Here is a 19,008-nt window from a genome sequence, read left to right as displayed (position 1 = left end):
GCTCAGCACTGTCCCCATGACTTGTCCTACCTGCCTATCTTCCTTTCCACCTATCTGCTCCACCCTCCTCCCTGACCTATCACCTTCATCCCCACCCCCATTCACCTATTGTACTCTATGCTACTTTCTCCCAACCCCCACCCTCCTCTCATTTATCTCTCCACCCTTCAGGCCCTCTGTCTGTATTCCTGATGAAGGGCTTTTGCCCGAAATGTCGATTTTCCTGCTCCTCGGATGCTGCCTGGACTGCTGTGCTTTTCCAGCACCATTCTAATCCAGAATCAACCTTCAGACCCTTACCAACAAAAGAACTAGAGTTGACCTTTAGTATGTCACGGAGGGATGTCTAATGTTGAGCCTGCTTCACCATTCAATGGCTGATCTTCCACCTCAATTCCATTTACCTGCCACTTTTGTCAAAATCCCTTTATTCTGCTTGTACTCAAAAATCTATCAACCTTTGTCTTGAATATATCCAATAACTGATCATCCACAATTCCCTGCAGTACAGAATTCCAAGGATTTACATCCTTTTGAAGAAATTTTCCCAGACTTCAATCCGAAATGATCAGCCTCAATTTCTGAGATACTGTGTTCTAAATTGCCAAGAAGAAGGATTTCTTAGCATTTACCTTGTAAAGCCTCTCAAGAATTTTATAAGCTTCAATGAGATTGCCTCTCACTCTTGTAAACTTCAGAGAATATACGCCTGATCTATCCAGTCTCTTCTCATAGGACAATTTCCTTTGTAACCAGAACCAGTCTCATGAATCTTGGTTACATACATCCCTCTGTGACATGTATATCCTAGCTTGGGTAAGGAGACCAAAACTGCAAACACTCTTCTAGGTATGGTTTCACCAGTGTAATTGTAATAAGACTTCTTTACATTTATGCTCCAATCTCTTTCTGATTAACTAATGTACCATTTGTCTTCCTAATTGTTTGTTGTAGCATATCATCAGTGTTGGGTGTATCCCTTTACAGGAGTGAGTTTAAAGTTCATCAGTGTTATTACTGGTTTATAACTGATTCCTTAAATCTTTGTCATAGATCAGGCCAGAATTTGGAAGCAAATCTTTATATTTAAATTCTATAGCATGCTATTGTACAAAGCTGTCACATCCTAAGAGTACAATATAATTTTGTCTGCAAGCCTTTCTTTCATCAGGTTAGTAGCACCCATTGATCATTCTCAGACGGGGCAAAAAGCTAAACAACAAACAGATCCAACTACCTGAGTTTCAAGTTGTTAAAATGGCAATGGATTTTAAAGGGTTTTTGTGGTGCAGTTGATATTGCTGAATCCTATCACCCTCTAACATTTCTGTTTGAATCTAGGATAATTCATGGAATCAAAGCCTCCTCAGTTGATCCCAATTCATATTATGAAAGAAAGAATCAATTCAGTACAGATCTTGGTGATTCTCAATTTTCCCAAATCCACAGCTCTACACTGGCCATAGTTAATTGTAAATATGTAGGCACATGGGGAGGACAGTTATGAGAAAGGAACAACTTCTGAGCTTGAGGGCAAAGTATAAAATTTGACCCCATGTGGACCTGATACACTTGATGTTGACACTTGGAGTCAATTGTAGAATAACATCCCTTTCCAGGTTTTAAATTGCTAAACATAATTAACTCACTAAAGTTGGCCACACAGATCAATTTGTTCAAGCTAGATTTATTGTTTTACTGCATTGCTAAGTTGCAGAGATTGTTAATAATCGGTCTCTCTGAACCTATCGTTATTCAGGACAATGGCCTTGATGATCATCTGATGAATTTGTCTCTCTTGAGCTCCCCAGAGGATATGATGGAGGCCGCACGTTACTATGAGGAGAAGGGGCTCCAAATGGATCGTGCTGTGATGCTGTACCATAAGGTATGATTCATCTTACATGCTCAATTGATTTAAGTATAATATATATCTAGTGTAAAGTTTCCATATTTGAATTATTTCTAATTTCATCCCTGAAGTGGAAAGGGCTATAGTGGCTGACTGTTTCTGGTCCCAGTGGAAAAAGGTTATAGTCGTTACTCTTTTCCTTCCCCCCCCAAAAAAAGTAGTTTCAATTGCTAATCATCTTACAACTAGGTAATGGAGTGGTCTCATCATAGTAATAAAAATTGCTTGACCTTTGTGGGTTTCACTCACAATTATTGATGTTTCTGGGTGCCACCCTGTTCTAATAAAAGCCTGATAATCTCTCAATAACAAAAAACACACTCCCTTCACTAACTTCTCCTATGATGTAAATGTTACCTCTTGGAAAGAAGCTTGGATAAATGTAGCTCCATGGGACAAACCATCACAACCAATGCATTACTTTTGAATTGTAATCACTGTTATCCTTTCTACAAACACGTTATGGAATGCTGTAGTGCGTGCAGATTACAACTGATTTCAGTGTCCAGTGAGACTATTGCTGTTTCCTCATTAACTATTAGACTACCTATTAATGGATTGGTGTTTAATTTTAGGCTGGCCACTTTTCCAAAGCTATTGAATTGGCCTTTGCTACCCAGCAGTTTAACGCATTACAACACATAGCCGAGGAGCTGGATGAGAATTCAGACCCTGCCCTGTTGTCTCGCTGTTCTGATTTCTTCATTGAGCACAAGCAGTTTGAAAAAGCAGTGGAACTGCTGGTTACTGCAAAGAAGGTAAGAGTATATTCGCTTTAGTAAAGAACCAGAGAGCCACCTGCTGAATGCCAATCTGCTTAGCAGGGCTTCAGTTCAATACTGCTCAAGAAATCATTTTTGAAGTTTGCAACCTGATTGACAGCTTGACGATTAATTCATGATATTAGAAATATCTAGCCATACAGCTAAACTGGAGTCTCTACAGCAACTGGGTGTTGATTCTTAGGATTGATTTATTTCATGACCAGAATATATTCCTGCATTTTCTCAAAGCTTTGTTTAAAAAGCTGCTTTATTCATTCATGCTTACAAATTTGTCACTTCCTTTATTTGTGAGGAAATAAATTCACAATGAGTTGAATCATTCACCTAACTTTACCATCCAGTATCCCACTAATTCCCACTGCAGAAAGCAACATAACTATCCTATTTATGTAAGTCTTGATGGTACCTTAATTATATATTGATCATTTCAAAATATCATTTTTGATGGTAGGAACTAGTGGGATACTGGATAATAAAGTTAAGCAAACATTGTTGCTCAAAGGGATCATTAGCTATGCTGTATATTCAGCTTCATAAAGAATAATTTATCAGAAACACAAAACTTCTAGAAATAACAGCCATATCTTACTAAACTAATAGCAAAATTCTAAAATGAAAGCAAGGTAATGCAGATGTTGGAAATCTGAAACAAAAATAAAGGGCTGGAGAAGCTCAGTAGGTCTAATAGCATCTGTGAAGAAAGAGACAAAAAGCTGAATCTTAATTTTTTTTAACTAAGTCCTAGTTTCATCACAATTTTTGAGGGCTTTTTTGTATCAATACTGTGGAGATTAGAACCATGGCCAAGTGGATCTCATTGACTGAGATTCTCGGTTCAGGTTGTTAACCTAAGGCAATCAGGGAGCCCTAGCTGACAGATATAAATAGGGGATTCAGAAGGTCTCCTCGGTCTAAGGACTGGCTTTGTGTCAGACCACATGTGAAGTGCCCATGTAAATAAAGGGTGACTTGGTGACAGGATACCAGCCTCTTGCAGTTATTTTAAATACCAATCGAAGTTTCTTGCCATATTGTTCCTTTTTGAGCTAGTGGATTGAAAAATCAAGTCTGCTATTCCTGGAATCATCACAAAAGTTAAAGATTTTTAAAAGTACACAATTCTCAATTTACCAAAAGAAAATGCAGTGTGCCCGCTGCAAATCAGAAACAAAAACAGAAATTGCTGGAAAAGCTCAGCAGGTCTGGCAGCAACTGTGGAGAGAAATCAATGCTGGAACTTCCTGAGTGAAGGCAACCTTCCTTGTCATAACTGAGGCACTAAATGGCAAGCCAAACAGAAGTAATGTGACCCTGGCTGATGGGGCAAAGCACAAAAAGGCAGTGCAACGTGAGTGAGTGCTATGACGAGTGAAGATGCCAGAGATGCAGCCTGGCCCAATCCGCGAGCTGGGTGTATGTTCCTGAGTGCAGTGTCCTTCTGCAGCATTTCGTTTGTGGTTGCCCATGCAGCCCAAAGTACAGCATTGACGTGCAAAAGCATCTTGTAAGTGGATTGGAGATGTGCCACGTGGGTTTTTAGAAGCTGGCACATATTAGATGCCAACTTCCATAAAAGTAGCTGTTGACCATGGAGCATGCCCTAAGATGTTGGTGTCCAGTGTCCAACATAGAGTTCATTCAGAGCAAACGGCAAGCTGAATCTGCTAGGTACCTGCTGGGTACACTGGTTTCCATTTTGAGTTTTTTTCAATGTCTAGCTTGTTTGGCAAGTTGAACAAAGTGGAAAGCTGAATTTTAGTGAGACAAATTGTCCATCATCAAGACATTTATCAAACAATAAATCCACCTTAATTGTTAACTTGTTGTTGTCTACCAAGAAACTCACCACACTACCTTGTAAAGAATAAAAGATGGAGGCGAGACAACCTCAAAGTCCTGATTAGCCTTGCCGGACTTCTCAATTCTGCCACAAATCCAGCTATAGCTCACATTGGTCAGACCCCTATAACATTTCACTTGATGTTTTAGCTGTATCTGCAAAGATGTGGGGATTCAAGAATTGGCACAACACTCATTTTGTAATATTTTCTACTGTAACTAGGTACTCTGACCCATACTAACTTTCCCTCATTTCCTGTCCTACCTGAGGGATTTATTTCACCAATGCTTGGTGATGAGTTTTAGATTAAATTAGATTTCCTACAGTATGGAAACATGCTCTTCAGCCCAACAAGTCCACACTGACCCTCTGAAGAGTAATCCACCGAGATCCATTCCCCTATCTTATATTTACCCCAGGCTAATGTGCCTAACACTATAGCGATTTAGCATGGCCAATTCACCTGACCTGCACATCTTTGGATTGTGGGAGGAAACCGGAGCATCCAGAGGAGACCCACACAGACACGAGGAAAATGTGCAAACTCCATACAGACAGTCGTCCAAGGCAGGAATCGAACCCAGGTCCCTGGTGATGTGATGCAGTGCTAACCCCTGAGCCACCGTGCCACCCGAGTTATTTCAGATAATCTAATTAGTTAGGATTCATGGGATCATTCAGCCAATATATCTGTGCTTGCTCTTTCTGTGTAAGGGAGCTTTATTCAGCAATTAAAATGCATGCTGTACCTGCCTTGGAAATGTTTAATGGGAAGGTGTAAAGGGAGTTTTCCTTTTATCTAATCCTGGTTTACCTTCCATGGGATTCTTTGTTGTTGACACTCATTGCTTTGAAAGATATATATTCCATTTCCCAGTATTAATATCCCTCACCCTAAAAAACAGAAGTTGACAAAAACTAAGTGTTATAAAATTGATTTTGTCAGTGCTTTGCTGCATTTTAACATTTTCAGGGTTGCTATAAAAAGTGTATCAAGATTACTAGGATCTGGTTTAGACTCAAAACATTACTTATTGAACAGCAGCTTATCCTGAGTGTCTTTTTATTCATTACTGTTTGCGTCCTGGAAGTATCTAGTCTGTATGGAGAAGATGGTGGAGGTTATTCTTAGTTAGTGAACTGCATGTCCCTACATAGTTACCTTCTAACAGTGAGGGTGATGTAATAGGATTTGACAGAGTTTCATCTGTCACTTGTGTCTTCTATTCCAGTACTATGATGCCCTCCATCTCTGCTTGGAGCAGAACCTGACCATCACTGAGGATATGGCGGAGAAAATGACTGTGTCTAAGGGTTCGAAGGAACTCTCTGAGGACTTCCGCCGTGATCTGCTTGAACGTATTGCTGACTGCTGCATGCGGCAGGGAAACTATCACCTCGCGACCAAAAAATACACACAGGCTGGCAACAAGGCCAAGGTAAAGGAGCCTCACTGTGCCATTAATCAACTGGGCACATTTCTGAGGTGATGTTATTCAGGAGCTACCAGTAAATTATTTTATTGTGTTAGCACATTGGACTTCACATATGGCTGTACTGTGCTGTCAGCATCAATTCAGGAACATATTGGATTTGTTTGAGATTAATTCAGATTATGAACACCAAATTCATCGGTTGCATCGGAGATACAATACTATAAATGTTTCATGCAGAGAGGAAAGTTAAAAGCTTTTCTTGTCATTGCCACAAGATCGTTAACACCAACACCTAGGGAAACACAGTCCTAGTTTACCTTCTTATCCAACATGTCTCCGACAGTACAGCACTCTCTCAGTCATACGCTGAGGTGTCAGCCTAGATAATCTGTTCAAATCCTGGAACACAACCTAAATCCATGACCTGTCATTCAGGTGAGAGTGATACAGACTGAGCCAAGCTAAGCTCAGCACAGCAGTGTAGCACAATACAATCACATTTATTTTTCTAGGAATTAGAAACTTAGGTATGGAAAATGAATCTGCCAGTTAATCTTGCCACAGTCAGGTCACTGTGTGAGCTTTTGTTGTGCATTTGAACTTATTGTTTTTAACATTTTCTGTTTTAGTTTTACATTTGGTTTTTCTTTTGCTCCAATTTTTTTGTTTGTGTGGACTTCATAAAAGGGTTGTGCAAGAGTAAATTTAATATTTTGGACAAGAGAGTTGGGGGATGAGGACATTTTTGTGGAGCAAAGAGTACTGACCTGGAATTTGTATCTACAACAGTAGTAGAAGTAGAGATGGTTAATGATTTCAAAGAAAATTGGGTGGGTACTTCAGTTAAATAAACTTGCTGGGCTATGGGGTCTAAGAAAGATTTGGGACTAATGGTTACTTTTTAGGGAGCCAAAGGATGAATTGCTTCCTTCTGTACTAGAATAACTCTATGAATCTATGTTTCAAAAGCTATTTGAGTCCTTGTTTCTCCAAGATCTCACTTGTGGTGTCACTAAACATTTTCCAAGCCATTGAATTGCATGACTTCCTTTCTATGATGAACATGGCTGTTAAATCTCTTTCATTTTTCTCCCTTTGCTCTTTGTTATTCTAATATTACTAAAATGCCAGTTTTTTAAAAATGTTTTTCAAGATAATGTTGGTATTACAGGATAGGTCAGTATCAATTGCCCATCCCTAGTTGCCCTGGGAAATCTGGTCCTTTTGAACTACTGACTGAGGCATACAAATGCAAAAATCAGAAGTGGGCTTGAGAAAAGGAGTTGGGAAATTAGTAGATGAGAGAAAATTCCAGGAAATTATGATGCAGAACTGCCTCTGTTGGAATGGGACAGACTTCGAACAAATGTAGCAAACAGGGTGTCAATGAGGCACTGTAAGCCATCACAGACATTACTCTATGTGTTTTGTATGGAGTAATCTGTCTGCAAAACAAAACATTTCATTGTACCTAGGTACATGTGACAATAATAAATCAAATCACATCAAATCAAATCAAATCAATAGCAGCAGAATTGTATTCAGCCACAATCTAACTTCATGGCCTGGCATTGACCCCATTCTATCATCACCATCAGGCCAAGAGATCAACCCTGGTTCACTGAAGAATTCAGGAAGACATGTAGCACCAGGCCTACCTAAAAAATAGTTGCCAACTTGATGAAACTATAACATAGAACTACCTGCAAGCCAAACAGCGGATACAGCATGCAATTGACAAAGTTAAGTGTTTCCACAAACAACAGGTCATATTTAAGATCTGCAGTCCTACCACATCCAATCATATTTGGTGCTAGGCAGTTAACAGTAAACAAGTGGTGGGGGCTTCATTAATTTTTTCATCTGCAATGAGGGGAAGCACATCAGTACATAAGACAAGGCTGAATATTTGCATTCATGTTCACCGTAGTGAAATATTATCGGTTGTTTTTCAGGCAATGAGAGCACTTCTGAAATCAGGAGACACAGAGAAGATCATTTTCTTTACAGGAGTCTCTCGTCAAAAGGAGATTTACATCATGGCAGCAAACTACCTTCAGTCTTTGGACTGGCGTAAAGATCCAGAAATAATGAAAAATATCATCAGCTTCTATACTAAGGGACGAGCGCTGGATTTGCTTGCTGGCTTTTATGATGCCTGTGCACAGGTCTGTGTTTTAGACCGTGTCAGAGGCAACGTATTAATGGCTTAAACATCAGCCAGACTGCTGTCAAAGTTTAGTCCCAGCAAACTCTGCTCCCTGCCCCATTACTACCCTTAACATCAATATCTTTTATTTTTGAAATAATTACAGAGAATTCTGTACTAAGCGCAAAGATTCTAAAATAATTCATTATCCAGTGATTGGTGTGCTTTTTAAAATGAATATTATTTCCTACTGCTCAAGGAGAGAGATGTTGCTGTAAATGAATGGTCCCTTGGCACCTTGGGGTTGGCACTGCAATGAAGCTGCTGGGAATGGCAGAATTCCTGCTCTTCAGACTGTATAAACAGGAAAGCCAGGAACTGATCTCCCACATTAATGTGTTTCCAGTGTATAGGAGAACCAGGAACTGATCTCCCACATTAATGTGTGCCCCAGTGTATAGGAGAGCCAGGAACTGACCTCCCATATTAATGTGTTCCCAGTGTACAGGAGAGCCAGGAACTAACCGCCCAAATTAATGTGTTCCCAGTGTACAGGAGAGCCAGGAACTGACCTCCCATATTAATGTGTTCCCAGTGTATACGAGAGCCAGGAACTGACCTCCCACATTAATGTGTTCCCAGTGTACAGGACTGCCAGGAACTGACCTCCCACATTAATGTGTTCCCAATGTATAGGAGAGCCAGGAACTGATCTCCCACATTAATGTGTTCCCAGTGTATAGGAGAGCCAGGAACTGATCTCCCACATTAATGTGTTTCCAGTGTATAGGAGAGCCAGGAACTGACCTCCCACATTAATGTGTTCCCAGTGTACAGGAGAGCTAGGAACTGATCTCCCACATTAATGTGTTCCCAGTGCACAGTATAAGCATCTGGTATAGTACCATTAAAACTGAACTACAGCAACCTAGCTGGACAGTAGGTGTTCTAGAGGGGCAGGGTTAATCAGAATCAAATAAAATAATTTAAATGGAGAATAACTAAAACTGTGAGTGATTTCTTTACTCATGCCTCCAATATACATGCTTGTTTCCATTTGTGTATCAGGTTGAGATTGATGAATATCAGAACTATGAGAAAGCATTGGGAGCTCTGACTGAGGCATACAAGTGCTTGTCCAAAGCCAAGATGAGGAATCAAGGTGAACTGGAGGAACGGCTTGGACAGCTGCAGAACAAGTTGACAATGGTGAAGAAATTTGTGCAGATCCGAAGGTAAGTGTATACCTGTCATCTCCTTTCCTTGCAATATCGTCATTATAAATCTTCCATTATCTCCTTCCTACCAGCACTACAGGTATTGGTACATTGCAAGAGGTGCAGTAATTTAGCACTACTTTCTCCAGGGCAATTAGGATGGGTAATAAATATTGGGTCTAGCCAGTGAAGCCTACATTTTGTAAAAAAAATAAAATAAAAGCTAGAATAGACTCAGTCATCAAGTATCATTTCATTTATTTGACTTTGTTAATGAAGATGCCCACAATTAAAAGCTGTTCTCTCAGTCCTAGAGTATAATTCTCATAAATCAAATTTTCTAATATTGGTGCAGGTCTGAACAGTGAATAAGAGTACTTTATTAAAGGTTAACTTCATGATCAATGGTCCTTCCAGAGTGAGGAGCAAGCTGAAAGCTTCCACCCAGGTTGCACCTAAGTTAAGTTACCACATGTGCCTGTGACACCTGTAGGCTGTATGAAGAGGATCCAAAGGAGGCATTAAAACAGTGCGAGAATCTGCTGGGTGAGCCTGAGCTTGACCAGACTGTTCGAACCGGTGATGTCTATGCGCTGCTAGTGGAACATCATGCACAACAGGGGAGTTTTGAGGTGGTGAGTACAAATAGTTCTTCTATAATGCCATAGTTGTGTTCCAGCAAAACCTTGCATAATAGAAAATCGCATAATAAAATAATTGGACCTCTGGGAAAAGTGGCGTTGGGGCAGACCAGCAAAAAATATCACTAATGATCGCTCAAAAATCACCCACAAGTCTAACACAAAGTATAGCGCAGCCTGAATGAAGGTTGAAATCATATTTATTCACAAAACAAAAGTAAGTTTAACATGGTAGTTAAAAAATGCAAGATAGCTGCTCCCTCTACAGTACCTCTCACAGAAAGCTGCTCTGTCGGCAGCTGACATTGGCGCATGGGCAGCACGGAGACTGTCGCTGACATCGCGCATGTGCAGAATGGCATGGAGACTTTGGTGCAGATACCGGCGCATGCGCAGAATAGCACGAACATAGATGCGTGTGGAGAACAAAGCTGTGAACCGAGGTAAGCATTCTCAAAAATACTGTTCCCTAATTCTTCAGTGACGTTACAGCCAAATTGTGCTGCCAAAACGCGCATTATCCCAGAACTACCCATATTCCCATAAGTTCAGAGGCTGCAATACAGAAACGTCACAACAACTGGAATGAATAGAGCATCTTAAAGACAGCAAAATATCTTAAGGGTTTGCAGTGAAAAAAAATCAAGAATGCACTGATACACCTGATTTGAATTGAATTATATTTGTCCCTGCATTTATTCAGTAATGTGCAACTTTTAAAAGTAAAATCTGAATAGTTTTACATAGGCAACAGTCAGAAGGAAGTGGATTTGGATAAGGGAAGTGGGAAAAATTCCTGGTTCTGAGAGAGAATTCTCAGAAATGATAGTGCAGTCTGACAAAACTGCTTCTACTAAGATTATGCTTGCTGCTAATAAAATGTTTCAGCGCTGTATAGTATCTTTAATCACTAAAGACTGCTGTGGCACAGTAGTAAGGTCCATATCGCTGAGCCAAAAGGCCCAGGTTCAAGTCCATAATCTTCCTGCTCCATACATATGTGATAACATATCTGAACAGGTTGATTAGAAAGTATCTGCCTTTAATCGCTGCACTCATGCTAACTTGTAATAATGTTACAGGCCTACAAGTACATGGAAGAGATGATGAAGAAATTACCTTCTGTCAATGTGAACTACTACATCAACCAGCAAATTACTGATGCTGTTTATAAGGCAGTGGGTGTTCCAATAAAGACCAACGTGATGTTGGAGAGTGTTCGACACAATAGTGCAGAGGATGGAGAGGAAGTGGAAGAAGATGTAGCTGAGGATTCTTACAATGGTGCCGAGGACTGACCTTGAAACTCAACAGATCGAGCCTTAAAAACTTTGAAACGCATTTTTATATGACTATTTTACCAAGAGACAATTTATTCTGGCAGCCCAGGACTCCTAATTTTGCCTCAGGAAGGACCTTCAGTTCATATTTATCTGAAACCCAAAGACTAGACTCAGTCACTGTAAACTGACAGAAAACTACACTCCTACTAAATCTTATCATTATATCCCAGTGAACACATGTGTTTCAAATACTTGTTCATTCCTTTCTGGCTGATAGTCCCTGACAACCTAAGAGACACCAACAACATTTTTCTCAAAACTAAGTGCAATCGCTTCATCATTGCAGCATCATAAATAGAATCTAATTAGCTTGTTGTCTGCAAAGTGACTGTTAGATATGGAAAGAGTTTTAAGTGCCACTTGGCATAGGGGAGTCTGAGTGCAGCAACACTATTGCTCTGTACCACAACAACCTTGCTGCTGCTGTTCCTGAGTTGCTTTTGAGCAAGGGAACAATCAAGAAAAATAATTGATAGTGTTCCATTTGACAGCCAAACCCCCCGACAATATTTAATAAGATTGCTATCTACAAGTCACATTTAGGCGAGAGGGAAACTCACTGGGGATTTCTTGGATTTTGTCAACTTGTATACTGAATGTTTGCAGTTAACCAGAATGATTCAAACAGACCAGAAATTTACAGTTCAATTGGTCTCTAGCTTTTTAACAGTCAGGTTTATTATCCCTAATGTACAATTTGTGCTAAAACAATTTCAAGCAGATCATTTATTGACACTTTTTTATATATTTTTACTAGTATTTATTAAATTACTCTTAAGATTTGTAATTCAGTTTTTATCACATCCTGTACTTTGTGACAGGATTAAAAACAATAAAAACTTGCCACTTGTGATTGTTTTACCTTGCGTTTGTAAAGTTAAATAATTCTATTAAGAAGATTCATACAGAGTCATAGAGATGTACAGCACAGAATCAGAACCTTTGGTCCAACTCGTCCAAGCAGACCAGATATCCTAACCTAATCTAGTCCAATTTGTCGCACTTGGCCCATATCCTTCTAAACCCTTCCTATTCATATTCCCATCCAGATGCCTTTTAAATGCTGTAATTACACCAGCCTCCTCCACTTCCTCTGGCAGCTCATTCCATACATGCACCACCCTCTGTGTGAAAACGTTGCCCCTGAGATCCCTTTTATTATCTTTCCCCTCTCACCCTAAACCTATGCCCTCTAGTTCTGAACTCACCCATCCCAGTGAAAAGACCTTGTCTATTTGTCCTATACATGCCCCTCATGATTTTATAAGCCTCTATAAGGTCACCACTCAGCCTCCGACGCTCCAGGGAAAACCACCCCAGCCTATTCAGCCTTTCCCTATAGCTCAATTCCTCCAACCCTGGCAACATCCTTGTAAATCTTTTCTGAACCCTTTCATGTTTCACAACATCTTTCTGATAGGAAGGAAACCAAACTGCACACAATATTCCAACAGCGGCCTAACCAATGTCCTGCACAGCCGCAACATGACTTCCCAATTCCTAAGCTCAACGCTCTGACCAATAAAGGAAAGCATACCAAACACCTTCACTATCCTATCTTCCTGCAACTCTACTTTCAAGGAACTATGAACTTGCACTCCAAAAACTTTTAATTCTGCAACAATCCCAAGGACCTTCCCATTAAGTGTAAATGTCCTGCTCTGATTTGCTTTTCCAAAACGCAACACTTTGCATTTATCTAAGTTAAATTCCATCTGCCACTCCTCAGCCCATTGGCCTATCTGATCATGATCCCATTGTACTCTGAGGTAACCCTCTTCGCTATCCACGACATCCCAATTTTGGTGTCATCTGCAAACTTACTAACTGTACCTCTTATGCTCACATCTGAAACATTTATATAAATGACAAAAAGCAGTGGACCCAGCACTGAGCCTTGTGGCACACCACTGGTCACAGGCCTCCAATTTGAACAGCAACCCACCACCACCACTCTGTCTTCTACCTTCAAGCCAGTTCTGTATCCAAATGGCTAGTTCTCCCTGTATTCCATGAGATTTAACCTTGCTAACCGTCTCCCAGGAGGAACCTTTTGAACACCTTATTGAAGTCCATATAGATTACATCTACCATTCTGCCCTCATCAATCCTCTTTGTTATTGCTTCAAAAAACTCAATCAAGTTTGTGAGACATGATTTCCACGCACATGGCCATGTTGACTATCCCTAATCAGTTCTTGCCTTTCCAAATACATGTATATCTTGTCCCTCAGGATTCCCTCCAACATCTTGCCCACCATCGTCAGTCTCAACCGATCTATTGTTCCCTGGCTTTTCCTTACCACCGTTCTTAAATAGTGGCACCAATTTAGCCAACCTCCAGTCTTCCAACACCTCACTTGTGACTATCAATGATACAAATATCTCAGCAAGGGGCCCAACAATCACTTCCTTAGCTTCCCACAGAGTTTTTTTTTAGATTACTTACAGTGTGGAAACAGGCCCTTCGGCCCAACAAGTCCACACTGAAGCGCAACCCACCCAGACCCATTCCCCTATATTTACCCCTTCGCCTAACACTGCGGGCAATTTAACATGATCAATTCACCTAACCTGCACATTTTTGGACTGTGGGAGGAAACCAAAGCACCCGGAGGAAACCCACACAGACACGGGGATAATGTGCAAACTCCACACAGTCAGTCGCCTGAGGCAGGAATTGAACCCGGGTCTCTGACACTGTGAGGCAGCAGTGCTAACCGCTGTGCAACCATGCCGCCCAGGATACACTTGATCAGGTCCTGGATATGTATCCACTTTTATGCGTTTCAAGACATCCAGCACCACCACCTCTGTAATATGGACATTTTTTGAGATGTCATCATCTATTTCCCAATATGCTATATCTTCCATATCCTATTTCACAATAAACAGGTGCAAAAAACTCATTTAGTATCTTGCCCATCTTCTGTGGCTCCACACATAGGCACCTTGATGATCTTTGAGGGACCCTATTCTATCCATAGTTACCCTTTTGTCCTTATCGTATTTGTAAAATGCCTTTCGATTCTCCTTAACCCTATTTGCCAAAGCTTTTTCATGTCCCCTTTTTGCACTCCTGATTTCCCTCTTAAGTATACTCCTTATTGCCTTTATACTCTTCTAAGGACTCATTCGATCTTTGCTCTCTATATGTGACATACGCTTCCTTCTTTTTCTAAACTCAAAACCTCAATTTGGCAAAAGTGAGGACTGCAGATGCTGGAAACCAGGCCTCCATTCCTGATGCTGCCTGACCTGCTGTCCTTTTCCAAAACCTCAATTTCTCTAATCCAAAACCTCAATTTCTCTCATCATCCAGCATTCCCTACACCTACTAGCCTTTCCTTTCACCCTAACAGGAATGTACTGTCTCTGGACTCTCATCTCATTTTTGAAGGCTTCCCATTTTCCAGCCGTCCCTTTACTTCTGCACATCTGCCCCAATCAGCTTTGAAAGTTTTTGCCTAATACTGTCTAAATTAGCGTTCCTCTAGTTTAGAACTTCAACTTTTAGATCTGGTCTATCCTTCTCCATCACTATTTTAAAACTAGGAGAATTATGGTCACTGGTCTCAAAGTGCTCTCCCACTGACACCTCAGTCACCTGCCCTGCCTTATTTCCCAAGAGTAGGTCAGATTTTGCACCTTCTTTAGTAGGTACATCCACATACTGAATCAGAAAATGTTCTTGTACACACTTAAATTCCTCTCCATCTAAAGCTTTAACACTATGGCAGTCCCAGTCTATGTTTGGAAAGTTAAAGTCCCCTACCATAATCATCCTATTATTCTTACTGATAACAGAAATCTCCTTACAAATGTGTTTCTCAATTTTGTGCTGACTATTAGGGTGTCTATAATACAATTCCAATCAGGTGATCATCCCTTTCTTATTTCTCAGTTCCACCCAAATAATTTCCCTGGAAGTATTCCCATGAATATCCCCCCCTAAGTCCAGCAAACATGCTATCCATTATCAAAAATAGCATTCCCCTCCTCTTTCCCCCCTTTCTATCCTTCCTGTAGCATTTGTATCCTGGAACATTAAGTTTCCAGTCATTTTCATCCCTGAGCCATGTTTCTGTAATTGCTATGATATCCCAGTCCCATGTTCCTAATCATGACCCAAGTTCATCTGCCTTCCCTGTTAGGCCTCTTGCATTGAAGTAAATGCAGTTTAATGTATCAGTCCTACCTTGTTCTCTGCTTTGTTCCTGCCTGCTCTGACTGTTCGACTCACTCCTTTTCCAACTGTACCAGTCTCAGATTGATCTCCTTCCTCACAATTTCCATTGGATCCCTCCCCCCACCCCCAACCTTACTAGTTTAAATCCTCCCGAGCATCTCTAGCAAATCTCCCTGCCATATCTTCATCCCCTTCCAATTCAGGTGCAATCCATCCTTCTTGTACAGGTCACTTCTACCCCAGAAGAGATGCCAATGATCCAAAAAATTTGAACCTTTCTTCCCTGCACCCGTTCCTCAGCCATGCATTCATCTGCTCTATCCTCTATTCCTAACCTTATTAGCTTGTAGCACCAGGAGTAATCCAAATATTACTACCCTTGAAGACCTTTTTAAATTCCTGCCTAACTTTCTATATTCTTCCTTCAGAATCTCATCCTTTTCTCTTTCTATGTGGTTGGTTCCAATGTGTATAATGACCTCCTGCTGGTCCCTCCCTTTTGAGAACATGATGCTCCCTCTGAGATATCCTTGATCCTTGTACCAGGGGGGCAACACTCCGATGTTTCTGCAGCCAGCAGCAAAACGTCAGTCTGTACCACTGACTAGAAAGTCCCCTATCACAATCAATCACTTGGAACCAGACATACCCCTCTGGGAGTAATCCAGATATCACTACTCTCGAGGACCTTTTTAAATTCTTGCCTAACACTTTGTAATCTCCCTTCAGAATCACAACCTTTTCCCTTCCTATGTTGTTGGTTCCGATGTGGACAATGACCTCTTGCTGGCCCCTCTCTCCCCTTGAGAACATTCTGCACCCTCTCTGAGACATCCTTGATCCTTGCACTTGGGAAGCAACACACCATTCTGATTTTTCGCTGCTGGCCACACAAACGTCTATCTGTACCTCGAACTAGAGTCCCCTAACACAATTGATCTCTTGGAACCAGACATACCCCTCATTGCGTTAGAGCCAGTCTCAATACCAGAAACTTGGCTGTTCATGCTACATTCCCCTGAGAGTATCACCCCCTACATTTTCCAAAACAGTATACTTGTTTGAAATGGGGATAGCCACAGAAGACTCCTGCTTCTACCTTTCCTGGAGTTAACGCATCTACCTGACTGAATCTACAGCTTTTCTCCCTTCCTATACCTGCTATCCATCACACCCCCTAGCTCTTGTAAATCCCTCATTGTCTCTAACTGCTGCTTCAACTGATCCATGTGATCTGATAGGATTCACAACCAAAGACACTTCCTGCAAACATAATCATTAGTAACATGGAAACTCTCTCTGAATTCCCACATCCAACAGGACGAGCACATCACTCTATTAAAGGCCATCTTTGCTCCTTCACAATCTGCAGACCCAGAAAATAGCATTGTCTTTTTGCTCTAAAGAAGTGCTCCAGGATAACTGAGTACTTATGGTTTATATTTTTAAATTTAATCAAGAGACAGATCTCAATAAAACATATAATCAAGAAAGAACCTACTCTACTCCTCACTGTAGACTTACAGAAAGGTTACATGTTAAAAACTCTACACTTATATGTTCCTGTGCTCTCCCACACAGGTTCCTCCAAGGCCACATATGAATTTCACTGTTTGTTACTTTTTCCTAGATGCACTCCAATGTTCAGAGATACATGGACTCAAATAGTAAAGGCAGGATCTGTACAGATTCACTGCTGTGTCAGTTAGCTGTGTAGGTTTTTTTTTTAAGATTAGATTACTTACAGTGTGGAAACAGGCCCTTCAGCCCAACAAGTCCACACTGACCCTCCAAAGAGCAACCCATTCACACCCATTCCCCTACATTTACCCCTTCACCTAATACTATGGGCAATTTAGCATAGCCAATTCACCTAACTTGCACAGTTTTGGACTGTGGGAGGAAACCGGAGCACCTGGAGGAAACCCATGCAGAATGTGCAAACTCCATACAAACAGCTGCCTGAGGTCTCTGGTGTTGTGAGGCAGCAGTGCTAACCATTGTGTCACCCAATTCTTTCTTTCTCTCTCTCCGTCACTGACCATGTGGTTGCTGTCTTTTATCTGTCTTTCTCCTGTTAAAAGTGCTGTTGTTTTGATCATTTTTCCTCAAAGTTCCAAAACAATCCAACAGCATATAAAACAGTAATTGCTGCTCCTGGAATTCAAGGAAATTACAAATACCTCAAAAAAGGAGCAGTCCTTACAGCAACAATTTTTTCCCGTCTTCCATCTTGGATTACCCTGAATCCTTTGTTTAACTTTCACAGTTGGATTTGATGGTATTTAACTAAGCAGTGGCTTTGCTATGTGCAAGAAGGAAACAAAGACTCCTGAAAGCTCTAAGAGAACCTTACCATTGCTAACAAATATCAGTTCATCATATTGTGTGACCTGCATCTTTCCACTCATTACTCATTAGTAAGCTAAATTTGATGGCATTGGGAACATGTAATGCTGCTAAACACAGGACAATTTTTGGATATCTCCAGGAGTATTTCTACAGACATTTGCCTCTGCAACATTGTACAGCTGTCCAGTGGCCCACAGCTTTTAATACCTTGTGATGTAGGTTTTAAGTTGCTGGTCCATTCGTGGCTTTGAGACTTCTCCCAGAACCCAAAGCTCCACCTCCAAGTAAGGAAACAAAATCTGAGATGTTTGGTTGAAGGGGGGAAATTTTCTTCTGCCATGCATATCAATAGCCTCAATCTTCTGACCTTGACCGTCCTAAACACCGATGTATTAACAATGCCAAGATGTGATTCAAAACTCTCATCATGAAAGTGAAACATGACAAACATGAAAATGTGGCTGGAATTTTTATTTATGTATGTGAGATATGTGGGCATCACCGGCTGGCCAGCATTTATTGCCCATCACTAGTTGTGCTTGAGAAGGTACGGTGAGCTGCTTTCTTGAACTGCTGATGTTGCGAGGGAGAGAATGCGTTTAGAGAGGGAATTTCAGGATTTTGGTCCAGCGACACTGAAGGTGATATTTTTTCAAGATGGGATGATGAGTGGCTTAGAAGGGATTTTGCAGGTGCGAGTGTTTCCATGAATCTTCTGCCCTTGTCCTTCTAGATAGAATAGGCTGTGGGTTTGGAAGGTGCTGTCTACTGCTCTTTGGCAAATCTCTACAGTGCATCTTGGAGGTAGAAAACAGTGTTGCTACAGTCCATAGCTGGTGGAAGGAGTGAATGTTTGTAGATGTATGTTAGTCATACAGGCTGCTTTATGATAGATTGTGTCAAGCTTCTTGAGTGTTTTTGGAGCTGCACTCATCCAGGCAGCTGGGGTGTATTCCAACACACTGTTGTCTTGTTCTTTGTAGATGATAGAGAACTACATGCTTCAGTATTCCAAGTCTCTTGATCTGCTGTTGTAGTCACTGTATTATTACTATAGTCACCCCCCCACCCCACCCCCCTCCCCAACCCCAGTTGAGTTACTGTCAATGGTAACCCCAGGATGGTTGATAGTGAGGGATTCTGT

At 41.0% G+C, this 19,008-nt stretch overlaps 1 protein-coding gene across 2 annotated transcripts in view; it reads left to right on the top strand.

Annotated features, from left to right (window-relative positions):
• ift140 (intraflagellar transport 140 homolog (Chlamydomonas)) overlaps nt 1–12,176 on the top strand; it is a 137,511-nt gene extending 125,335 nt beyond the window's left edge. For both annotated transcript variants that reach the window (XM_043711518.1, XM_043711517.1), the window contains exons 24-30: nt 1,760–1,888; nt 2,488–2,670; nt 5,770–5,976; nt 7,929–8,141; nt 9,191–9,357; nt 9,833–9,974; nt 11,063–12,176. In XM_043711518.1, coding sequence (XP_043567453.1) covers nt 1,760–1,888; nt 2,488–2,670; nt 5,770–5,976; nt 7,929–8,141; nt 9,191–9,357; nt 9,833–9,974; nt 11,063–11,278 — 1,257 coding nt within the window. In that variant the 3' untranslated portion in view covers nt 11,279–12,176. The remainder of the gene's footprint in view (nt 1–1,759; nt 1,889–2,487; nt 2,671–5,769; nt 5,977–7,928; nt 8,142–9,190; nt 9,358–9,832; nt 9,975–11,062) is intronic.
• The last annotated feature ends 6,832 nt before the right edge of the window (nt 12,177–19,008 follow it).

The sequence above is a fragment of the Chiloscyllium plagiosum genome, chromosome 21 (assembly GCF_004010195.1).
Source record: "Chiloscyllium plagiosum isolate BGI_BamShark_2017 chromosome 21, ASM401019v2, whole genome shotgun sequence".
In the NCBI taxonomy this organism is placed as follows: Eukaryota; Metazoa; Chordata; class Chondrichthyes; order Orectolobiformes; family Hemiscylliidae; genus Chiloscyllium; species Chiloscyllium plagiosum.
This window is presented reverse-complemented; position numbering and strand designations above follow the sequence as displayed.